This window comes from Aquila chrysaetos, chromosome 8, assembly GCF_900496995.4.
Source record: "Aquila chrysaetos chrysaetos chromosome 8, bAquChr1.4, whole genome shotgun sequence".
NCBI classification, from domain to species: Eukaryota; Metazoa; Chordata; class Aves; order Accipitriformes; family Accipitridae; genus Aquila; species Aquila chrysaetos.
In genome coordinates, this window is record NC_044011.1 from 10,718,344 (window position 1) to 10,744,629 (window position 26,286).

The 26,286-nt window shown below is 40.0% G+C and overlaps 1 protein-coding gene across 1 annotated transcript; it reads left to right on the top strand.

The window, feature by feature from the left end:
• PLG (plasminogen) lies at nt 1-25,458 on the top strand. The gene is made up of 19 exons (XM_030021405.2): nt 1-113; nt 3,405-3,540; nt 5,595-5,701; nt 10,162-10,276; nt 11,125-11,264; nt 11,859-11,979; nt 12,102-12,220; nt 13,096-13,258; nt 13,844-13,974; nt 14,720-14,885; nt 15,614-15,780; nt 16,690-16,838; nt 18,314-18,407; nt 19,921-20,041; nt 20,786-20,860; nt 21,227-21,367; nt 22,516-22,622; nt 23,515-23,660; nt 24,842-25,458. The coding sequence occupies exons 1-19, from the start codon at nt 65-67 to the stop codon at nt 25,001-25,003; spliced, it is 2,409 nt and encodes an 802-aa protein (XP_029877265.1). The 5' UTR covers nt 1-64; the 3' UTR covers nt 25,004-25,458.
• Nucleotides 25,459-26,286: the final 828 nt, after the last annotated feature.

Here is a 26,286-nt window from a genome sequence, read left to right on the forward strand (position 1 = left end):
TGCGAGTCAATAAAACTTTGTGCACCGACACACACAACTTCCAGCACCCACCAGCTGGGCCAAAATGGGGATTAGCAAAGCCGCCTTTCTCTTTCTTTTCTTGCTCAGCTCAGGTAAGAGTCCTTTGCCTTCCACTTGCCTAGGTGAGATGGGGGCCAAATGCTTGCAAGCTCCATTTGGTGAAGGGAGGTCCCCAAATCCCTGTGTCGCCACTCACCTGGACGATGACGGATTTGGGGTTTGCTGGCCAGCGAGAGTTGCTGTTGAGCAAAGCAAGAGCTGTGGTTGTTCCAGTGTTGTGTTCGTTAGAGACGCCAGAAAAGCAACAGCCTTGGTGTCTGTGTGGGGAACAAATGGCTCCCTGCAGCCATGGCCAGAAATGGGGGCACCCTTGGAAAGCAGCCTATCGAAGTCTTGCTGCAGAGACATGGCTGTCTCTGGTTTCAGCAGCCTTTTTTCCTAGGGTTATTTCTTTTCTCTGTTATTGCCAAGTACCATGATCCTTATTTTGATTGTTTTAAAATTGGTAAATGCATCGTGAAAAACAAAATCACAAAGAAAAGGAAAAATTGTTCTACACACTAGAGTGTCAGTCTTTTTCACAGCCACAGTCTTAACAGGAAACTTTTCATTCCATGTGATAGGGAGGCCAAAATCTGGTCAGCATTAGTTTCTGCAGTATTTTTGGTGCTGCAAGACTATTTTTGTAGAAGATAGTATAAAATAATTTGTAACTCACAAGAACTGAGTAAGGCTCTTTAAATACATCTTTTTGGGGTTAGTAGATTGTAACTCATACAGAAATTTTGAATAAATATTCTCTGTCCTGAAAACTTTAAACTTCAATGAACCACGGGATTTAGATGGCACATCTTCTTTCAGGCCTTCTGTATAACTACACAGACTGTTGTGATTGTATTTAAAAATATAGTTATGAGTGTGCCAACACATATAAAAAAAACCAACAATAAAATACACAAGCATTTTGCAATGTAGTTTTAAAATATAAAAAAGGTAACAGAAAAATGTATGGGTAGGTTTTAGCTAGATATATTATAGACATGCCCCAGCATAAAAAATTCTAGATATTATTTAATGTTAATAATTATCATCTAAATTTAAATTCTAGTTTCTAAGCTTTGTTTTGCAGAACAGCCTCATTCAAATCAAACTCACTTCTCAAATAAGTAAGAATTTTATACAGAGGAGGAAAATATAGGATTTGGGGTTTTGTCTGCAATACTCTGCTTTTGTTTGCAATTCCTTTATCAAATGGCGGTAAATATTTGCATTTCTGAATAAGGCAGTAATATCTTTCTAACACTGAAAAATTCCATAGACATAGGAAAAATGGTAGCAAGAAAATTTACTGCATTTTTATTCAGCTTGCATATACCTTCATTTTTTTTTCTTAAAGTATTATGCCCTGCATGTAATTATAACAGAAAAGGGGAAAAAATATTTTTATGACCCAAATCAATTATGACCCTGTCAATATTTTAAAAATCAAATGCTGTAATTATAATGACAATTTTATTGCAAAGTGTCAAAACAGAACACAATTAAGGTTGCACGGAAGCTGTACCATGATAGGAATTCTTTACTTGTATTTCTTGTCCTTGTGGAGAGCATTGCAGCATCCCTATGATATTGTTTTGACCTAGTTTAATGTTTTCTCTCAAAACTCATTTCTTCTTAATGTCATTTTTGTTTTGAAATAACTAGTGGAATCAGTGATTTCTGCGCCTGTCACATGAAATTTTATTGTATCCTTTTTTCGCTTATCTTTTTTTTTTAGCAGCTATCCTTTTCTTTCATGCACACTGTTAAACTGTTTAACCCTTAGGGCCAAACTTTTCCCTAGTCTACATGCAGCAAAAAAACCTCCAGTAACTTCTCTGGGTTTGCAATGGTATGAGAGGAAGCATAATTTAGCTTTTGTGCCTAATTTTTCAGTTCCGTCTTGTAGGTGCAAAATGAGCTTAAAAAAAATACTCTACTGCAGGCTGAGCTAGCACTCAGGTGAAGGAATTTAACCGTACCAGGAGGCACACAAGCCTGCTTCAGGCTACAAAAGCGTGTTACTCAGGGAAAGGAGTAGCTGCCTTCCTCAGCCTGGAAGACCTTTCACTGAACACCCCCGTGGACCCCCCGCTCGCAGGCTGTGGGGCTGGCTGGGACGAGGCTGCTTTCTGTCCCTCCTGCTGGCGTTGGGCGACAACCGAAGAAGAGAAGGGTCAGAAAAAGATGAAGAAAGAGGTCCGTCTCTTCAGCATGGCCGTCACGCATGAGGGGGAAGCCGGGGTGTGGTTCATTCCCTGTGTGCCTTTTATTTAGCAATTGCTTAAAGCCAGGCACAAAACCAGGGCACAGAGCAGGACTAAGGTGCGTTGCAAAGACCATGGGCCAGCTGTCGGTTTGGGGTTGAAACCATGCAGAACAGATAACTCCCCGAGCCAAACAGCTGGCAGTAGAGTCATACGCTCATCTGACAGAGAAACTGTAAAAATGACAGGACTCATGGAACAACATGACCCTGCAGCTGGAAGTCATGAAAGTCACAGTGCTGTGAACTATACCGAAGCTTTCAGAGATTGCGCAGCTGTAACAGAAAAAGAAAATACTAAACGGCAAAGTCCTTTACAAGAAGAATTGTCCTTGAACATTTCTGGCATTTACCACTAAACGTAGCTATACTTTTTAGTATCCTATATATTTCACATGCAGCTGTAGCCCAGAGGTCGTTAGGTGAATTTATTTACCAGATTAATGTCTTGTGTTAATTCATGGCAATGGAGGGCAACATCTGCTACTTTGATTATTAAGTAAGTTCAATACAGAGTTATTACAAAAATGATAAACTGAACATGAGCACAGTGATAACCCCAGTGACTGAGGATGGCTTGTTTCTTGCAAGAGCATTTGAATAGAGGCAGCTATGGGGTGGCTGATAAAACTGAAGTCGTTCCATCTGGGTAGATATCAGCAAAAGACAATCATCGTTTCACATCCTTCTTGAGTTCCATTTCTCCACTTTCTCCAAAGTATGGGTGCCCAATATTTTCTTTCTGAAATACCTCACTTTTTTTCATTCCTTGGGTCATCTTCTTTGTTCCCATCACTTTATACTCTAGGTTTGTGTTACTGGTTATGACTTTCAGAATGATAGAAAGCACTGTTCAGGCCAATTCTCTGTCCTGCCCTACACTGGGTATTCAGTGATGTTACCCTTTACCATAATAGGAAGGCAAGATTTACCCATATTTTGTCACCATTTACCTAATTATTCCAGCAATTAAATGATGATGTTACTCTACTAGGTGACAAAGAATTTAACATGAACATTTGAAATAAATCATAGCAGCATTCACATTTTTACCTCTTTCTCTCTTTTTTTCTTTTAGTGCAAGGAAACATACTAGACAGCTATGTGAGAACAGAGGGAGCTTGGCTGCTCAACCCAAAGAAGCAAATTTACAGGACAAACAGTAAAGAAGATTGTGCGGAGCGATGTGAAACTGAAAATAAATTTACTTGCAGGTAATTTCCACTGGTTCCCATATATATCTTTCATTACAGATGATGGAGCAGTCTGTCTTATTTATCAGCGGTCTGAACGTTTGAGGGATTTCTTAGGAGTATGTTTGTCTGAGGTTTGCTGGAAAAACAAAAGACATATAGAAACAGAATGCCTGGGACATATGGATGAAGACAGCAGAAATAGAGAAATTAAGAAAATTATGTTGAATTTTTATTGGAAAACATTATGATATCTTGATGCACAGCTTGGCACGCTGAAAACCAACTTGACACAGTTTGATCAAGACTTTTGCACTCCTTTTGCAATAAAGAGTCATAATTAATTGCTTGGAAATTTAGGACAGCAATAATGGCATTGCTTATGTTTGTTGCATTACCTATTATCTTGCAGATACCTCCATTATTCTGAATTTTACTAGAATTTGGACTTACGTAATTTCAAACAAAGTTTTTGTACTTGGCAGACTGACTGTCTGCAGGGCTGTTCCCAATACTTCGTTCTCCATCAGGCTTTTATTCAAGGCAGGGATACCCTGGTGCTGACTTTTTAAATGTATTTATAACTTTGTGTTTCAAATCAAAAGGGAAAATGAGGCTTATTTTAAAGAGTTGTAACCCTGAAGGATGACAGGGGTTTGCTGACTGTGTGCGTGAAGTGTCACCCGTTCCCTTTGATTTGACTCCCTTCTCTGAAAACTCCCTTCTCTGGAAAGAAAGGGCAGAGCTTCAGTAGTACTTGGCTCAGGAGGGTAGGGAGGAAGGCAAAGAGGGCAGGTCTGTATATTCAGATTATATATTTACAGGTTGCAGAGGATTATTGTTCCCTTTTGAGGCATATTCAGACATAGTATCAGTCCTTAGCCTCTGCCTCGGGTCTGAGCCTACCATCACCTGACACTGGAATAACATCAGGGTGTTTTGTCCTTGCCTCCCTAATTAATGATGTGAGATCTATTACAATCAATAAAGAACAGATGCTATCTGGCAGGGAAGGATCTGGGCGAAGAAAGGTAAATGTTAGGCAGAGCTTTAGGACCAGGCCAGCACTGCAGCACGCTCACATTAGTGCTTCAGACCAATGAGTTCAGATCAATACTTCAGACTTGTTATCCCACCTTAGCAGTGTGTTGGACCGTGCTTGTTAGCTACATCCCTACTTACAAATTTAACATTACTGAGAGCTTGGGCAACAGTTCCCCGTGTAGTTTTGACCCACGACAAGCAGCACTCCCCAGACAGCTCATGGACCTGGTTGCCAGCAGTGAGTCTGGATGTGATCCCTCTCCTTTGGGGAGAAGCTGTGTGAATTTACAAGTACAGGCACACTGGGACCATGCCAGTTGGTCGCAGGGCTACAGAATGGGATTTGTCAGTATTTGGTTTTCTGGTATACACCTACCCACTGAATGCCATGTTGCTATTGCTTTTTTTTTGGTTCAGAAAAGCCAGCTGTAGAAATTACTTAGCCTGTCAGGTGTTTTCCTTAGATGTTATTGTAAAGGTTACACCATCTGCTCCAGTTTTGCAGACTTACAGCCTAGGTGCTTGCTGAAAAGATAAATGGCAGTGTTTTCCAAAGTGCTTACATTGCTTCATGTACGATGACTCAGAATGGTTATCACAAGGTAATTTAAGGTCCTGGCTTGATGTGTTTTACTTGTTCTGTGGTAACTGCTGAATACTGTAGAATATCTCCCTTCTTGAATGACCGCTAATTTTTTTGAAATAAGGTCAAGGTCCCTTGTTCATGTATCCCCTTCAGCATGTTCTCTGGAGTCTCTGGCACATTATAAACCTTTTTTATCCCTTGTCATAATTTGTTCATGTAGCTCCCTTTCAAACTAAGCTTAGTATAAAGACTTAGGAGTCAAAGTCACCACTGAAAATGGGAGCTGCAATACTCAGTGATTTGTGAAACATCATGCAATCCTAAATATCACTGAAGTGCAGTGCTTGCTAAAATTAAACCTGAACACTAGAAAAGGTGTTCAGGAAAATAATGCACACATTCAGCTGTTGTTTCTTACATTGCTCTCTCCTCTTAATCTCAACAGGGCCTTCTTATTCACCAGTAAAGACCAACAGTGTTTAACATTGGCTGAGAACACCAAAACAGCAGTGATATTCAGAAGAACAAATGCAGTTCTTTATGAAAAAAGAAGTATGTCTATGTCCTTTTTATATTATTTCACTGAGATATGCTTTCCGGTGGGACTCACATAACCCTATTTTAAATGGGGGCTAAGCCTTCACTGGGTCAGGTGGGGCGGGTAGGTCAGCCCTTACCTAACACCTGGGTTTTGCCACTTTGCTGGTATAGCAGTGGTACCATTTCTTTTCCCAGATTAGTGCTCCGACATCTTTCCTGCTCCCTAAATCCTCGAGTCCGTAGGCAGAAAAGACCACTGTTGCTCAGGCAACACAGAAGGTGCTGGGAGTAATGGAAATGCTTAAGCGTCCCTTCTCTCCTCCTTTTAAACCAGGCAACAACCTACAGCTGCATCTTCTCTATCGCTGCTGAGGGTACTAGGAGGAGCTACTTGTGCTGGCAATGGTTTCTGAGACAGACCTTTGCCCACAGGAAAACTGATGGAAACTACCAAATAATTTCATTTGTATCACTAAAGAAAATTCACAGTTTACTTGGGTGGGACTCAAATCAACTTTCTTTTGGTTGCACACATTGGCAGAAGTATTAGAGTGTTAACTATGCTTCAGTAAAAATGATCTATTTTTATAGTACTTTTATATCATTATATGAGGTTTGTACTCTTCAGTTAATGAATTTGGTGAAACTTTTTCTGAAAATAATCTGTATTTTTACAGTATAATTAATGGATGTGGTGAATTTTTGTATTCTCCTTTTGTACATGTTTTATTTCTGAACATTTCTGTCATAGATGAGTATTATTTGACTGAAGTGTATTTGATCTCCTATTTTTTCTGAAAATAGGAAATCTGTCTGTAAGAAATGGTGACTACCCATTTTTTTATCATCTCAAAAATCTATCACATTATGCTAGATACAGACAAATGATTGGGTTTTAAGACTATTTTTGAATTACGTAATCAAGCACGGAGCTCTTGCTATATACAGGGAAGAAGGAATGTGTTTTATTTTTAATATAACATAAGTTTCATTGTGTTGTTCTCTGACTTTAGTAATAAACAAGGGAGAAAAGATCTCCTTACTGATCATTCAGATGTAAGATGATGTGGTAAACTTTGAAAAGAATTACTACTCGTCTGTGTTAAATGACTTCGTGAACATTGTCTTTCACCGTTTTCTGATTTGTAACTTTAAAAAAAAAATTAATGCATTTGAGAATATTCAGAAATTGGAAACTATAGTATCTACCAACTTGGTCTCCTCCAACAAAGAAAGGTGCATGAAAAGGAAAAATGAACCAGGTTCTCAGCTGCTGCAAGTCATGCAGTGGTTTCAATAGGCCAGTTTCTAACCAAAAGTCAAGAATCACAATAACTAGAGTGTAAATACCAATGGGCTCCAGCAAACTGCATCCTTACTTCTCTGTTGACCTGCAAAGACTTGTAGGATAAGATAATGCTATGCGTATAGCACCTGCAAGAAGACTGTATGTAGTAGTTCAATAGCTTCAGCTGGATTGCAGCTGAGCATCCAAATGAGATTTTGTTCAGACATTGTGGGTATAAGGAAAATAATTTTTCACAGGAAGGGGGGGTAAGCACTGGACCACATTGCCCAGAGAGGCTGTGGAGCCTCCACCCTTGCAGATATTGACTGGACAAAGCTCTGAGCAGCCTCAGCCAGCTCAGAAGCTGGCTGTGCTTTTTATGGGGGTTTGATCAAAGACCACTGAGGGTCCTTTTCAGCCTGATATTTTCTGAAGCCTACAGCCACCTTTTTTTGTATATATAACTAATAGGTAATTTAATGTTTTGAACATAAGATATTTTTGTTATATCCAGAAGCTGGTGGGAATTTCCCTGAATTATGATTAAGTAATGCTAAGAAATCTTCTGCAGTTCCTATCATAGAAGGAAAACTGAATGGATCAATTGGCAAGTAACAAAGCTTAAAGACTGAACAAATAATTTACATGTAAATAATCCTTACTGATTTTGCTTCAGTACTGTGATCTGGAGCTAGACTGTGATTCTGGTTTATTTTTGAGACGTCCCTTAGACTTGCTGAGGTTAGAACCCGGATGAGAGTCCTGCAATATTCAGTGAGGATTTGTTAGTGCATGCTTTTAAGCCTTTTGAAGTCATAGGCATGGATTTTAGTTTCTTGAAAAACAGAACTCCATCAGTAAAGGTGTGAAAATCTGTAGTTTTACATAACAGAGATGTCCCCAAACTGCACATCTACCTACTGAAAACAAAAGATGTGCCTAGGTATCATGAACATCAAAAACAAAGCCTATTGTGTATGTGTCAGATGGTTTCTCTGTTGCTCATCTCTTCATTAGCAAAGAGTCTCAAATAACTATGTGTCCATTCTAATGTTAACATCCATTTAATCTGTTGTTACAGAACAGAATGGAAAATGTAGCTTTTACCTAGGCAGATTATGTCACTGTCTCCAGCAGCTGCTGCTGTGCTGATACTTCAAGGAAATTCCTTTCACATGCCCAGATGCTTTTGCAATACTATTGCTGAAACCAACTTTATTTTTTTCAGTTGAAGCAATTACTTGACAAGACCTAATTGCTTTTTATCACTGCATTCAAAGAAAAGGATGACAATTGGTATAAAATTCCCAGTTTTTAAAATTATTTTTTCTATGGTATGTGCTATAAAAGAGAAAGTTAACCTTCCCTGGCTTAATAGAAAAAGTAATAAGAATTAAAGTTAGCATTTCGGAGTTGTTATCCACATATCTGTTTGTAAATAGTTAACCCAAGGGACACGGGTTGAGTTTGGGGATCAAAGTTAGTTATTTATCATCAGACAGAAAAAAAACCTAAAGGTTATATAAACGGTCAAAAGTTTACGCAAACAAAAAGAGTCAGCACTTGACTGATTCAGTGTTCAGTTATTGAGGCTTTTAATGTTAATTTATTGCAAAATTGTTTGAGGGAACCAAATGGCTTCCAGCTAAAGTTCCTAGAGTAAACTTGCCCATATATATATATATTGAAATAAAGACGTGCCTAAAGGTACATCTATAAATCCACATCTAAACTATCTATCGGCCCACAGAAGAGCTGGACCTTATTTCAGATTCAAATATTAGTTCTTTTCACTTTTGACAAGACAGATCTGTGTAAAATGGCATTATCTCTCCAGATTTATGTTAAACTTCTGCTTGTATATCAGCTTTGGTATAACTCTGATGCTGAGAAAAGCTGATGCATAACTGGGTCTCCACAAATACCTGATCTGGACACTCCTTAAAGACATTGAGACAAGCCAGGTCACAACCTAAAAGTCAGATTGCTTTATTGCAGCTAGAAAGGAGGAACTGGCTGATGAAATACGCCCTGTGCATAGGGAAATGCTAAAAGAGTTTCCTGCTTAGTTTTCCAAGCCAGAGGACATGCTGCCTGACAGTGACTGTCCCTAAACTGCAGACATAGAAGCTCTGAGGGAACATGTCAAGGTTGGAGTTCCTTCAGCCGTGCCTTGGCAGAGCCACCCCTTGCAAGCCTGCTCTCCCCGCGCAGTCACCAGCTCTTTGCTGGGAAAGGGGATTGTTCAGTCCTCCCAGGAAAATCTTGAAGGGTCCAATGGGGTTATGGTTGCTCCCTCCTCCTGGGAAAAGATTACAACACTGGGCTTTCAGTTGTCATTTAATTTAATGATTAATAATTTAAAATGATTTAATGTTTTTAAGGTTACCGATACAAACCCCAGGCTTATTCAGCATTAAAATTCCGCTTGGCTTATATGAAGGCAGGATTTCATTGCTGATTCTTTCACTCCTTCTTTTTCTTTTTTTCATGAAGGTACTATTAAGTTCCAAAATCTCAGAGTACAAAAGCATATATAATATGCACCTTCAACCAACTATCCATTTTAACTTGTACAGCAGAGAGTCCTTGTTTTAGCATATCATGAATTAATTAAATCTCATTCATCACGTGGTGAACTTTAATGAAACAATGTCATCCGCATTTATATGAACTTAAAAAAATTTGCTTATCAAACTGGTAAAATGCTATGTGTATGCATCTGTGATTCTGTCCTGCTATCTTCTACAGCTGAATTCAGGTGGCTGTCTTTTAAGGTTTGATTTTAATTGCTGTGCATAACTATAACATCATAAGAGGCAATGAAAAAAGAATGTGTTTCTATTTTGTTATAGTGCATATTTAAATGTTAAAAGCATATTTTATTATTTAAATGTACTATAGCATGTTCTGAAAAGGGCTGGGTTGTATTACACTTATTTCTCTGGAATTCTGGTTTGGAACTTTTGGGCTTTCACATAAGTTTTTCAATGTTAATTAATTGAACTTAGACATCAAATAACTAGTAGGTTTTTACAATGTGAGCTGTCTACTTTTGATGGTGTAAGAAAGTCAAAATATGACCAAATGTATTTAAATGTATTAGCATGAAAATGGATTTTGTATATGTTAAAATCCAATGGGCATGTCATGATACTGATTAATTAAGCACATATCTTTTCAGTTTATCTTCTAGAATGCAAGAAGGGCAAAGGGGTGGATTACAGAGGAACAGAAGCCAAAACTCAGAAGGGTGTGCCATGCCAGAAGTGGGTTGCTAATGCCCCCCATAAACCAAAGTAAGGCCTTTTCGTATATGTTTATATGTTTTTCTGAAATTTTGCTAAGCCATTTATATGTGCTAAGTAGTCTTATAAGCAATTTGTTTGGTGTTCAAAGTCTTCTTATAAAATATTTTTCTACACTTACCCAGAATAAGATAATTCTCTAATCTGAGTTGTAACTCAGAGACCTGAAATTGGGGCTACATGATCAACAGGGACATTGTCAGTCTTGGCAGTTGCATTTAAATTTTGTGTTCCTTACAAGAGCAAAATATTAGACAGGGAAGCACCTGGTTCTGCTGAAATAAGAATTTTCCATTAATCTCACCAGGGCAAGAACTTCTTCTCCTAGCTAAAGGTATAACATGCGGCAGATGAGATAGAGGTACATCGTTTTATCAGCGAATCCACAGACAATTAACAGTGCAGTATTTATTGTATTTAATGAAAAACACCCAACTGGGTTTATTGAGTAACCTCCTATTAAGAAGGCATAGCATTCAGGTTACAGAGAACTCTCACATTTCAGCAAGTATCTTCTCATCACATCTCCTGGCGAACATGTCCCAGAGCAGACTTTTCTCTACATGCTACCTCAGCTGAGCAAAAATTACTGGAAACTGAATAGCTGGAGGAAATGCAAGTATTAAAGTTATGACTGGCCTTAGAGACACCATAGTTCCTGAAGTCTATAGCTATGGCACTTCTAATGCTTTAGCAATGGCACACAGTAGCAATTAGGAGACTTCTAGTGAACAGCATCTACAAAATGGTCCTCAGATAAAGATTTCATCTTTAGAGTCCTCAGCTGAACAATTGGGACACCTTCCTTATTCTCTAATCCCATTTAATTTCTGTTCCAGTTACACACCTGAAAAATATCCTACTGCAGGACTGGAGGAAAACTACTGCAGAAATCCCGATAACGATGGAAGGGGACCCTGGTGTTACACAACAGATCCTGCTACCAGATTTGATTACTGTAACATCCCAGAGTGTGAAGGTCAGAATACATTCACCAATTTCTTACCCTTTTTGGAAGATGTGTTAAGAATGTGAAGTTTTTCAGGTATTTTTATTTCTAATCAAGTATTTGTTCCAAACTTGAGTTTAGTTCAACCTGAAATTTCCAAAGACATTTTCAACACCAACAAGAAAGATATCAAAAGACCCCCAAAAGAGCTATACAAAGTTGGGGTTTTTTTCTCTAGATAAAAAAAATGGTATGAGTGTATTCAAATATCATAATACTAGAATTGAGCCAAATTACAATTGCTAGTGCCAAAGTCAATAAAACGTGACAGCAGCAAGGCACAGATTTTCAATTATAGCTTAGCAGTTTTAATTTAGGTCTTTCAAAAACTATAGTCTATAATGTTAGGGGTTTTTTAAATGGAATACTATAAATGCAATCAACCCATTGAAGTCATCTTACCACGAAAAATAAGCTTTTACTTTGCCAAGAGAAAAGACTGTCCTTCTGCTTTGCGCTCTGATCAGGCTCTTGAGCTTCATGTCAGATGAGTATGAGTGTTTATGGACCAGTTCCTCAGGGACTTTCTGTCTCTCTTGTCCTCATTCTGCCTTGATCCTACAGTGGAGTGCATGCACTGCAGTGGAGAAAACTACCACGGAGTAGTTGCAACAACGGTGTCTGGACTTGAGTGCCAGCGTTGGGACTCCCAGCAACCTCACTCTCACGGATACCTCCCAGAAAAGTGAGTCAGACTCTGTGATGGGTTTTTTATCATCAGTGGTGGCCTGAAGACCACCCTGCCCCAGACAGGATAATTGTTACAGCCATTAGTGACATTTTTAAAAAAATATTTTTCCTGTTCAGTTTTCCAGAGAAGGATCTGAAAATGAATTATTGCCGTAATCCTGATGGTGAACCTCGGCCCTGGTGTTTCACAACCAGCCCGACTAAACGCTGGGAATATTGTGACGTTCCTCGTTGCAGTGAGTCTGACTTCTAGACTTCTAGACACAAAGATGTCTAGGCACAAAGACATCTAGACAGTTTCCATTCAAGGTGGTGCAAGGAGCTAGAACAAATAGAAGAGGGCCCAAAGATAAAGGAAAGAATAAAAAACTGCTGACTTTTACCTCAAAGAAAAGAATAAATAACCTTGAAATGAACCTCTGATAGCTCTTTTGAGACTAGACATTTCTGTCATAGGCTTTCCTAATGGTTTTGCGTGGAGCACATCTCTGTTCCTTGATGTGTTTTTCCATGACCAGGCATTTCAGTGGTTCTGATGTTTCTTCTGATGTTCCTTTTTTGATGTCAAACAGTTTCACTCTTCCTGAAAATCTTCTGGCTTTTGTTTTGCTCTTCCAATTCAATTCTTCACCTTTTCAGTTTCCTTTTCCCCAAGGCCTGTCCTTGCCACGACACTTTTCCTTGGGTCTTCTCACCAGACCTCATCGTTGCTGTCTCTGACTGTCACCAGTTAGAGTACATCTCTTTTATATCTGCACCTATATCTGTACCTATCACTGATGGGCCTGCCACTTTCACCCCAGTTTTATTCACAGTATTAACTTGCTCACTTTCCAGCTTTGTTCTGATGGGGCTGCTAGCGCTTGGTTGTGTTGTATCCCAGCTGCTGTAAATGCAAATGCCTTGTGAAGATGTTAAAATGGAAGAAAAAAAAAAGATATTTTTAGATTTTTTTCTCTACCTTTTGGACTTTCCAAACGTTTTGGTCTTTAAACCTTACCTGCAAAGAAAGCTAAAAAGCCCGCTTAATTAAAAAGCTCACAGTGTTTGGGTTTGGTTTTTACTATGTCTGGAAGGCAGTGCTTAATTTCAGTTCCTTTTTCTGTAATAGCAACACCCCCACCAGTTCCTGCACCAGGGCGTCAATGTCTATCAGGAAGAGGAGAAGACTATCGAGGCACGATATCTGTTACTGAATCAGGAAATACCTGTCAGCACTGGAGTTCTCAATCTCCTCACAGACACGCTCGCACTCCTGAAAACTATCCCTGCAAGTAAGTGAAACCTCTCCATTATTCAGTGTCCACGAGAAGTACTTCATTTTTCTTCAACTGTACTGCAAAGTTCTTCAGTTACACCAGCAGTCATCACCTGCTGGGTTCCATCTTTTCAATTTTTTTGCACATTTCTTTTTATTCACTTCTTTGTTCTTGGATACTAGTGTCTCCTCTTCTGACTTTCAAGCTCTGCTTGACTGACTTTTTCCCTCTTCAATTCATCCTTTTACTGTATTGTTGGTCAGGTGAAGCAACGTAGGTAAGAAAGTTACAATTATGATATTTGCTTGGGGCTAGATTCTTTCACCCTGTGTTTCTGCTGTGCTGCTCTTGGCCTCAAAGTACTACATGAAATACAATCTCTTAGTTCATCCATCAATCTACAAGGTGTCTGGTTTAGCACATCCGAAACACCAGTGCATTGCAATTATTCATCTAGTAAATGGCATCAGTAAATTACAGCAGCAGTTACCCACCCATAAATACAACAGTAAACTGGGCAGAGAGGTATATTCTCGTGTTGTTCATAACCTTTACCAGGTTTCCATGAGAGGCTTTTCTTAGCCAAGTTTTCTGTTTCAGGAGCCTAGAGGAAAACTACTGTAGAAATCCCGATGGTGAGAAGATGCCATGGTGTTACACCACCAACAGAACCGCCCGGTGGGAATATTGCACCATCCCCTCCTGTGATGGGGCAGAGCCGGAGGCCCCTGGTAAGAACAACAGGGGACATCTGGAAGTGAAGGGTCATCACGGTTTATTTTGAAAAATCTTGGGTGGCTCTGCTTAGTTGTGTTATTGCTGTCACTCTCAGTATTGCTATGTATCAGCTGAACGCCTGAGCCTGGTGTGGAGCCCAGGATGGTATGTTCAGTCTGGTGGATAAGTGCAGAAGTTTTAAGTCACCCACTGACCCAGCTCAGGAAAAATTGCAGTAACAGAGGTCTTTTCCTTTTGCCGAGTGGTGGTTCCCTCCACCTCCATGGAAAAGTTAATTAGCTTTACGTGCCAGCTCCTGAAAAACTGAATCCAAAGCAAAACCAAAGATAATTTAAGAGCACTGAACCAAGACTCCATAAAAAGCAATCAAAAGAAAATTCTCCTTACACAAGGCAGGCTTGTTCCACACGCATCTGTGGCAAAGCCACAGACATTCCCCCACCCTGGAGAAGTTTTGATCCATATGTGAACTGTTTGGATCATTAGCTGAAATAAATCACCATGCATGACAGTTAAATTGATGTACGAGTGCTTTTAATCTAGCATATCATGACATTTTTACAAATATTTTTCAAAATCTTCTTTTGATCTACAGTCTGGGAAGGATTCTGTTACAGAGAGCATGCTGTGGCGGTCAGTGGAATACTATGGCTTGTTGTTTTCTGTTGGCTTTCTATGCTCATGTATAAATATCAAAGTATGCAGATGCAAGGGACTGGTTTCTGTTATTCACTACAGCTGTTGATGTGCCTGAGCAGGCTCAAATTACTGAGGAGTGCTATCAAGGCAATGGTGTGACTTATCGTGGCACAGCTTCTTTCACTGTCACGGGAAAGAAATGTCAAGCCTGGAGCTCGATGTCACCGCACCGACACAATAAAACGGCAGACCAGTTCCCAAATGCGTATGTGTATTTCCCATTTACGTGTTTCATCGGACAATGACCATTCATGAACTTGTTTTGATTTGGATCATCTTTACACAACAATGATTTTAAAGCTGGGAAGGGAGTGTACTTGATAAAAATAATCCCTTCCTTTTTTTTTAATGTGGAAACATTTTCTATTAACCTCATCTTGAAGCAAACCACAGTTGTCAAAATTATGCTTTAGACTAATTAACTGTGCGTTTCTACATTGCTTCTAAAGGAATTAAGAGTTATCATAAATTTTCCCTTATACTGAAATGAACTGTTTCTATACATGAGGTTATTCATGAGTTTGTCTTTGCTTCCTAGTCTGCAGTTCATTAGAGCTTTGAGGAAAGGATAATATTCCTAATATTTACTATCTATTTATTCCAAAATGCAAAAAATTTCTTCTTCTTAAAAGCTATTAATGTATTTCAAAAAGTAAAAAGAATTATATCTTTAATATACATATGTGCATTTACATCTGGATTTGTAAACGGTATTCTACTATAAGCATTAATCAGTGAATAAGTATTTGACATATTTAAATAGTCTGCACATGTTTCTTGATTTCTTTATGTTGGAAAAAGGATTTCTGTCACACACTGTACATAATAAATGATCTGTGCTAACTCTGTAGCAGATCTGCTGTCTAAAATGTTCTTTCAAGTTCTTCTCAGCGCAGTGGCACAGATGGGAATATATTATGCTTACATTTGTAGGGACCTGAAGCAGAATTATTGCAGAAACCCAGATGCCGATAGCCGCCCATGGTGCTACACCACTGACCCCAGTGTGAGATGGGAGTATTGCAACCTGAAGAAGTGTGATGACCCTGTACAAGTGACTTTACCGAAACCTCCCCAGACAACACTGGAACCAAATCCTGGTGAGAATACTTTGCACCTTCCCTGGAAATGCTTATAACCAGCAAGCTGTTTTTTAGGGAAACCTCATCAAGAATTTAATGAGGATGAAATACAGGAAACTCCAGATAATTACAGAATTTAATATAATACTGTATCCACTCTCTTCATTTTCTGAACTTTCTTGTAGAATTTTATAGCAGGGTTTCTGTATTTGATTTTAGATTAATGTCACATCTTTTATCTACTACATCTGGCAATATTGGAAACACAAGGAAACAGATGGCTAGTAGTCTCCAGGCTACTGTGGGAAGGCTACTAGCAATGACAGCAGATATAGAGGTGATAGCATTTTGCTGGCAGCTGTTCTGAAAAAGTCTTTTCCTGTGCCATGCCTTCACATTTCCAGGGTTCCATTTGCCACCAGAGGATGGCTGGCTTTTTTAATTCAGTTCAGATGCAACTTTGTTATGCAGTAGATGGTTAGAGCACTGCAGCTTTAATTGTTTTGCTATGACATGTTCTTCTCATTAGAAGGCTATTAATTTTGGCTGAACTCGTATTACTGCTTTTTACCTACTGTAAAATGTCGAATTGGACAGATATCAGTGTCCGTAAGGAAAAGACTTTATGAGTGCATGGTCTTTGTGGTCCTGGCTTCTGGAGTCACAAGGGGTCAACTGAATCTAAGCCTCTTTGATTTATGACTTTCATGATCATGAAGAAAACGTTCAAAACGCAAGGAAATGAAAGTGTGATTGTTAGCCATCACTGACACTAGGTTGTCCTTCTTTCCTTGTATACATATTATGTAGGACGTGTGAGTCCTACTAGTATTTCCTCAAATTTAATTCTGCTTCACCACCACCAAGTATGGACGTGGCCCAATAGCTCACAGCTAACAATCATTTCCTTTTCGTCTTTTTTCACAGACTGCATTAACGGTAATGGTAAAGACTATCGTGGCACCATAGCAAAAACTGGAAGGGGCAGGACTTGTCAAGAGTGGAGTTCTCAGAGACCTCATAGCCACGACTATTTCACTCCTGTGACTCATCCAAGAGCAGGCCTGGATAAAAATGTAAGCAGCTGTTCATTTAATACTTGTCGTCATTGAGCTTCACCCGTCTTCTTCATGGTGCCTCAGCAAGCATTACATGCCAGGACTTTGTAAATTAATTTATTTTCCTCAGTTCAATCCGAGAACCTGATCGTGCTAATAATTGTTGACATGAGCAGTCTGTACTTCTGTGGGACACACAGATGCCCAGAAGCTCTGTTGAATGCTTCTGCAGCATGTCCAAGGGGCTTCAGATGGGCACTCGCTTCTCCTTACTACTGAGGATTAACTGGGGTTGGTCTGTGGGCAGCACCTCTGCCTCCTCTGCCAGAAAGAGCACCTGGGGTCATGGGTTTCAGTAGTAACAGTGACAGGTGAGATGGCGGTGGATCCAACGTTCAGTGCAAGTTCCTTCAGATATATAGCTGACGGATTGCAGCCCCCATCCTCTACTAATTCCCCCTCTAGCCCTCCAGCTTCTGCGCAAGCCCATCATACAAGGATATACATGCATCTGACCCATCCTGTAAGTCATCCTCCGTCTCTAACCTTCATCCCCCTAGTCCTAACACAAATACTCATCACTAGTTCTCTAGACTTGTAACATCCCATATACAATACTTGCCTGGTCTGTGAACAAGCTCTGTATGTGATATAAAAAGCTTGTTTGATGTTGCCAGCTTGAACTATTTTTATTCCAGGTACATGATTGTAGAGCTTGCTTTAGTCAATCATCTGATGGCATCACATACCCTGTATTGAATTCCAGCTCAGATTGGGGAAACTCCTTCCGAAAAGCTGCCTGACAAACTTTTGGTTCTTGCAATTGGCAGGGACTCTTGGGGAAGGGAAGCAGATATTTTCTCCTTTTTCCAAAGACATGGGGTATATTTCAGAGTAGGGAAGGGAACTAGAAAAATATCTGGTAGCATGCGGTTGTATGAGGTGCCTGTGCTGAGCAGAGATCAGTCAGTATGGCCAGTGAGACCTAGAGAGTGATTCAACTAACCAGGCACCCCACATCAGGGCAAACACTGCACCCCTGCCCCGGGACTCATAGGCATCACCAAGTTGTGCAAGAGCAGCTTACACAATACCCACTTGTCCCGGAGTCCTGCAACCAGAGTGGGTGTGAAAAGACATCAGGGCTGACCCTACTGCTACTAACTGCAGTGGAAGCAGGAGCAAACAGTTTAGTGCTTTAGAAAATCCCATCCTAGGTCTAGATCTCCTATTTTTTGAGAGGTCAGAGTCCAAGCCTGCACTAGTGAAGCTTACTGGCTGAAGACAGTTGAAAAGGCTTCATTTTTATTATCTCTTTCTAAACTCAAAGAGCAAATAGAAAAATGAAACAAATTTTGACAAAAGGAATTGGAAATAGCTATCAAAAAGGAAGTAAAAAAAATATTTCCCAAATTTATTTTATTTTGAATCATGCATTGGTAGGCTTTTTTTGTCACCTGGTTAACAGCTGGTGTCTTTATTGTTTGTTACAGTATTGCAGGAATCCTGATGGAGATGTGAATGGACCTTGGTGCTATACAACAGACCCAAGAAAAGCCTGGGAGTACTGTGACATTCCCAAGTGCCGTAATTATTCCTTTAAAAACTAGAGTCTCCCTTTCCTGTAACCTTTTAAGACAACTGGAGGACATTCAGTGATTAATCTGAAAGACTGATCTAAGACAGTGCAATAGCTTTAGATTGGAAATGAAGGCTGTGAGGAAGTGATGCTCAAAATCTGTGCCTGAAGTCTTAAGAATGGTGTTTATTCCTTGGAAGCCCCAAACCCAGCACAAGATGTACCTGAAGCTCATGGGGATTTTGCCACGTGTTTCAAAACAGGGCTGTTCCTGCAGAAATTTCCCCTGCTCCTGCCTGGTCACCTGGCATACCTGCGTGTGTGTGGCCAGGCTGAACAAGGGATGCTCTTAGCCCAGCAAAATTTTTGCACTCCCTGGTCATGTGGCTCTGTCCTGGGTGTAAACAGATTTTCCTTCCTCTGATACTGTACCGTATCAGATGTCTGGAAAGTGCACCTGGCCCTAAATATTTAACCAAATGCCCTTGTCTTTGTTACCAGCAATCAAGGCATTCAGGACTCTGAATGAGGTGGTGCAACTAAGTGTACAATGATGAAGTTTTACAACATTTTGGTTTCAAGTCCTTTCATGTCCATCAACAATAAAAGCTATGCCAGGAAGAGAGGTAGTTCCCACTTGAAAGAAGGGTGACTTTCTTGTTGCTCTATCCTCTCAGCTGTGAGTAGCAGAAAATATGCTCTGATCAAAACCCCAAAATGGAGCAAACAAGAAAAAGGAAGATGTTCTATAACATGCATATACTGTAACTAAAAATACTGCTGCATTGAAGTGTTGGGCTGGGACTCTTAGGGGAAAAAATGGCATTTTCACAGGGTTATTGTATTCATTTTGAAGACCCAATTTCTTTTTAAAATTCATAATTTTTTTGTTCGGTTGTTCAGCTAAAGAAAATGTGCCTATTGCCTTTAATTTCATAAGTTAGTTCCTTTTGCTGACAACAAGTTCTAAATTCTGTGTTGATAAAAGTCAGTTTCCCATGGCTAAATAGGAACTATGCTTTCTGAATAACTTTGAGACATCTGAAGTACCAAAAGATCCTAAATAAGAGTGGACAAAATTTTGCTCCACGGAGGCAGTGATTGAATTTCACGTGCTGTACCACCAAGATTAGTTGGAAAACAGCTGCCAGTGCAGCTTTTGCATTGTTGGCATCTGTAAGAGTACATTTAAAGATGTTGGGAGAATTTCTTTTTTCTTTCTCTCTGTTTCCTTCTCTTTGCCCTTCTGTTTTTTTCTATCTGACTGTAGATCTATTCATGCTTAATTTGCTGACTACTGAGAAGTGTATGTGAAAAAAATTTGCCAGGCATTTTTAAGTGTTCCAGATGAAGGTAACCTAACAAAATATAGGTGGTGCATGGTATATAATTGCCTGCAGAGAATCAAAAGCTGAAGTGACAAATGTAGCAGGTTCACCTTCTAGTTTTCTGAACGCGTAATGAATGTATAGCAAATACACTGAAGTTCCTTACAGTGATTTTTTTTTTCTTATTCTGTAGCTCCTGCTCAGTATGAGTGTGGAAAATCCAAGTTCAGACCAAAGCTGTGTGCTCAAAGGATTGTTGCTGGGTGTATTTCGCATCCACACTCCTGGCCCTGGCAAATCAGTCTCCGGACAAGGTATGGCCATTCCCCATTATGTTAGACTTTACATGCAAGGAAACTTTGCCTCTCATAGGATGTTATAGTATGTGATTGCAGCATTCTAAACTTGATTTTAATTTAAAAATAGCTCAAGGCTATACATTATGTGTGTTAATCTTAAAGAACATCATTTAGACAACCAAGAATTCTGTTTTGTGATAAATACCTATAGAATCAATACAACCACTAATTTCAAAAACATTTTCACAAAAAAGCAGAATGACTTTAAGTCTGTCACTATATCCTACATTAGAATCAGTATCATATCAGTAGAAGCAACAGTTTGAAGTACGGCTGGTACAGATTTTGATCGGTCCTTCCATGTAAGCATTTGATCCTACTGGCAAAGTTATTAGCAAAACTAGGAATCAAGGCCAGTTGCAGAGCTTTCTGACTGTAATCAGAGCTAGATAAAACCCAGAATCTCTAAAATGGTATACATCGCTGCACATAAGGTTTTCCAGTAATAGAAATACCGGTTAAGAACAAAGATCTAGTTGTTTTCATACAAGGCCTTATAAAAATGTCCTCACAACACTACTGTCATTGTAAGAACTATTGTTCAAGGAAAGTAAAATGTTGATTCTTAATGAAAATGTGGAATAATGTCTTTAGTTTGTAAAGGCGTACATGTTAGAAAGATTGGCTGATGAACTGCAGTAAAATTAACTTTGCCACCTTAAACTAATGCCCTTTTCATGCCTTTCTGCTCTATTACAGTTTTGGCATGCATTTCTGTGGGGGAACTCTGATAGACCCTCAGTGGGTCCTTACTGCCGCTCACTGTTTAGAAAAGTAAGTACCTGTTATAGCCTGCAGCAGCATTTTCTTACACTAGATAGAAAATCAGAGGAGAAACAAAATGGAACCAATAACAAACCTGAGCAGTCTCTCAACTCAGCTTGCAAACAGTTGAGAATTGAGCCAAGTCTATTCATCATTCATTAAAGCAGAGTTTTGACTGAGGAAACAAAGAGTGAGAGTGATAACTTTTGCCAACTTGATTTCATGTACCATAAGAAGGGATTAAGAAATCAAGTTTGTGCCAAAGCTGGCTTTATTTTTCTAGCTTTGACAGAGCAAGTTTTCCAATAGCATCATAAGTGGTCTACATCCTGGATGTGTGTTCATCAGCTCACCATGTGCAATCATTTCCAATAGGTCCTCACGGCCAGCTGCATATAAAGTATACCTCGGATTACACAGAGAAGGAGCATCAGAGGCATCAGTGCAAAAACGAGATGTTGAGAAATTGTTCAAGGAGCCATACAGGGCAGACATCGCTCTGCTAAAACTGAGCAGGTACCCTTTCACCTGAAGTGTTCCTTCGTTCTGCTGGGACAAGTTGACTAAATAGTGGTTGCTGGGGTCATGGAAATGTCTGTTTCTGTACACACTGTGTTCAATCAGTGGTTTAAGGCCCTCTCTTTCTTCCCTTTCTGCAGAAGCTCCAGTGGAAACCAAGATGATTCAGCTGCAGGGCTTCAGAAAGGGAAAGGGCTGCCTTGGGAGGGGAGGAGGGCGAGGGACAGTGACCCAGGCTGGCAATTCGCTCGTTGCCAGCTGCTGGGAGGTGAGGCAGTGGCAGCAGAGTAGGAGGAGGTAATGCCTAGAGATTTCAGTCTGTGTTTTTACATGCTTCTACCTTGATAAGGTAATGAGGATTGAAAGTTGCAATATTAGCGTGATGTCACCCCATACTCTTCCTGTGCTGTGGTGGGGAGATTCCTTCTTCCAGCAGGTCTGGCCGGCATGCAGGCAAACAGAATGCACATTTGATGCAATACCTAGTATGGCCCTTCTTGCATCTGTTTCCATTCATCTGAACTCTCACTGAGGCACTGTGCAATCAAAAGGAATACGTCCATAAGCTGCAAGCAGATGTGAACATATGGTGCTTGTGCTTTGATTTCCGTGGCTGCAGTGCAGGTCCAAAACAGATGCAGGGTCAGCACAATTAAGGTGGCTTCTTAATTGAGCCTAGCCTTAGCTGCACCCAAAGGCAAGTCAGACTGACTTGGGTTCTGCTGTGTACTACGTGTCCAGTTTGAAAGTGATTTATAGTCAGACTCGATGCAGACAGAGCAAGCTAACACCTATGTGTTAAATGCCACTAATTCATACCCCTAAGTAGTTTTGTAATTAGGTTTCGTTGGCTATGCATTAGCCTAAGTCAAAGCATTGTCCTGCATTTATGTTAGTAATTTTAGTATTAAAACCTCTAACTGTTCTCCATTTCAGATTTTTTCCTTTTGTGTATCACATTCTGAGGGATTAGAGCCTAAAACAAAAGCAGTTTTGCACATCAGAAAAGCCCTTTACCTGAAGTTCACGATTTCAAAGAAAAAAGGCTGACCGTATATAAAACCTTTTTAGAAACCTGAAGGTGGTATCGGGGAGAAATGTGCTAATAATTGTTCCTGTATGAGTCTCTTGTTTGTTTCTTTCAGCCCAGCAATCATCAATAATCATGTTATCCCAGTTTGTTTGCCAAAAGAAAATTCTGTGTTAGGAGGAAGAGAGGAGTGCTATGTCACGGGCTGGGGAGATACAAAAGGTGAGACAGAGTTAACACAACTGAAAGTTCTGTGTCTGGAGATTGGTATGTACTTGTATCCAAAGTGTATTCTCTTTGTGCCAAAAACATCCCACACAAGCTTGCATGCATACCTATTTCATCAAAATTCATCAGGTACTGCCATTCTTTCCAATGTCTCCCTCTGATTTAGATTCTCCTAAATCACTCAGAGCCATGTAAACTGAAACCCCCTAAACCAATACTAAAAGAGGAGAATCAAACCTAAGGAGCTGCTAACTCTCATCTCTCCGTCCATTCTGCTTTTCCCCAAAGTGGGCTTTTACACAGTCAGAAGCAAAGTTTTTCTAGACTTAAGCTATTTCTTAAGCACATGAAGGTGAGTTTGCTCATTGTCCTAAATGATTTTTTCTCCCAGCCAGCCTGGTTCAGAAGATCTCACACAAATATAAACATAACTCTCACTTTCAAAACCTCCCACTCTGTCTTGGTTGAGAAGAGCATCAGTACCTTCTCTGCCTCCTTGTTTCTGCCCATCATGCCATTTTCAACTGTTTACTTCCTACCTCCTTTCTTCCACAGAGAAGAAAAATCGGATACAAAGAAATAAATTGGCTTTGGAATGACTCCCACAAATATCAGTGGGTACTGGATCTGTATGGGTGTACTGTGGGAGCAGGAAGGTCAATCAGTGCAGCGTGGATTTTGATGGGTGGTAGAGTGGGATAAGTACCATGATACTGTTAATGCATACTGATTTTGGTATCACTTCATATTATGCATGGAAAGTATATGCACAGTGCACAAATACTAGGCTTATTTTACTGCTTATTGATATCTTGATGTTTGTTTTGTGAAGATGTTCGTTACCTTTGTCATTTATTGTGTTTTGGTTTTGGTTTTATTTGCAAAGGAACTGGTGGTGATGGCTACTTAAAGGAAACTGGTTTCCCTGTAATCGAGAATAAAATATGCAACCGCCCTGAATTTTTGAATGGTAGAGTCAAAAAACACGAGCTCTGTGCTGGGAATATTCATGGTGGCACAGATAGCTGCCAGGTAAGGAAGTCTGTGAGCATCAGAGTTCGTTGTAAGCACATTCAAATCAAATAGTGCTTTGCTTTCCAGCCTTTAGAGGCTCAGAATTAGCCTTAGGATGTTGCCACACCATGTGGCATGTGAGCTGAAAAATGCACATGGATTCTGCTCCTCCCTTGCTCCCTTGTCTGCTGCTAGGAAGTGGGGCAGGTAATTTTTCAGATAAGCCTGAACAACAAAGCACATGGCTGCCCGAGCCAGGTGTATGGAAGACAACGGTCTGATTTTTTTTCCCAGACCACTTTGCTTGCCTCAGCTACACTAGCTCCAATGTCCAAGCTAGCTCAGTTAACCACCTGAGACATCTCCTTTAGCAGTCAAGGAACAACGCAGTAGAGTCTGCCATGCAGGCATACCAAGGGCCAAAGGAACTACTAACTTCCAAGTATCAGTGCCAGTGCCTGTGAAAATCACACTGGGTGAGGCAAAATGCATGCTGGACTTCCCTTTTGCTGAAAAGGAAGAATATGGTTGGCAATAGCTCACCTCACAAGTGTGGTATGAAGGCTTTCTCCAGAAGTCTAGGTTTTGAAATTGAGTTCTTCAGTTTCTTTAAATAGTTGAAAGGGCTCAGAAAAGCTTAACATACTGAATCAAGATGGAAACTTCCCTCCCTGAAAAGCTAGAGATGACTCTGTAAAGAACTGTGAAAACAGCAGACTGCCTGCCCCAGCCGGCAGGTCAGCACCATTGCCGACACAGCACAGATACCCTATGCACAACCACTGTGATGGGCAAGCAGGCCATCGAGGGGTGTGCACTCATGTCTTAAGACACACGGCTTGAATGCATGCACTCACTTGGTCTTGGAACATCTAGTAACAACAGGAAGCCATAAAGACCTCAGAGAAGAGAGTGAGGGAGGAAGCGCAGTTTGAGTTACTAAGGGCAATCAGGTTCCTTCTCACCAAATCCCCTTACTTCAAAAATAAACGTACCACTTGGATGATGGGAAGAGATGACTTTACAACAGTGTTCAACAACATGAATAGAGAACTCTTCTCTGGCTAGAGCTCCAGTGTTGTCCTATAACTTGTGTGCTCTTCACATGCGAGAGGTACTTCTTTTTCTGTGCCTCGTGTGAGAAGGCCACTCTTACACATGGGGCTGTGAAGGAATCATCCTGTTCTTTCTCTTTTTAGGGGGACAGTGGAGGACCTCTAGTCTGTCTGGACCAAGATAAATTTGTCCAGCATGGAGTCACCTCTTGGGGTCTCGGCTGTGCTCAACCCATGAAACCTGGTGTTTACGTTCGAGTTTCCAATTATATTCCTTGGATTAAGAGCATAATGGAAAACCACTGAGCCTGGGTATGGACTGCCCTCTCCTGGAAAGCAGTATGCACGTTAGAAATACAAGATTCCAAGTGCAATATTAAAGCTACAATCATTCATAAAAAAATAAAATAAATATAATCATCCATTTTAAATTGCTATAAATTAATAGTTATTGCCAAGAAACCCAACTGACAGTGTGTTACCCTCTTTCTGTATGTTCTACTGTTTGCTATGTTTGACAATAGACTTACCCACCTCTGAAATACGTGTCAAAAATCCCAAACTCAACTGTAACTGGACATCTGTATTTCTATCTTATATTAGGCTCTACAATGACTTTTTTTCCTAAGGTTGACTTTCCCAAGATGTTATGCTTCCAACAAATTAAGAAAGGAGAATACTTCTCACTTTCTATGAGTTGTCTGAGCCTCTTACCGATTCAATGATATAAACCAAAGAAGAATCTCACTGTACATATCTTATATGCATGTGAAGTTTTATTAGATATGTCCGATAGCATTAAATACACGGGATGAAAAAAAAAAAAAAGAAGCAAACACATTTGTTTGTATTTTCATATTTTTATTGACATAGAAATCTGTGTGTCAGCAAAAGTGCAAATATTGCATCAGAGATATAAAATAGTGAATAAAAAATAGCCTCACCCTAAAGTTAGTCCATAGTGAAGACAGAGAAATAACTGTCAATCATTACAGCAAGTAATGACAGTGTGTTTAACGTATTATAAAATTTTGTTGTCCATAGTACACATCCTGTTTCACTATATAACTTTATCTCACTATATAACCATTACATGTACATTTTTCTTCTCTAAAAGAAAACAATGTACACATTCCTGTGGTTATAGGAATGGAAAGCTTAGACCTTTAGAGATGCTTTCCAGGAAAAGCTTGGCTCACACTTGCCAAAATGAAACACTTGCTAACTATGAACCTCCGCTCTCATCCTGCACCACTGGCACATGAGCCAGGGAGGACCCCACAGGTGCCAGGGGACCCCCGGCTCCGCATGGTCTCCTTCCTGCGTCCCCCACGTGTGCTGATTGCGCCCCAACTAACACAGCCACTTCCTGGGCTGGGGTTTGTCTTGCCCACTTTCTGCAGCGCAGAGGTCCACTCCCAGGCATGCCAAGCTGCACGTCATTTAATTTGTCTTTTTATTTTTTCTATGCATGTATGTATAAAAGGGATGGGTTGCATCCTAGGATGCAACCTACTTTTTTGTTTCTCCCATAGGCTATAAAGGGAGATAAGAGCTATAAAACAGACTTAAGGTGACAGGATTGTCTT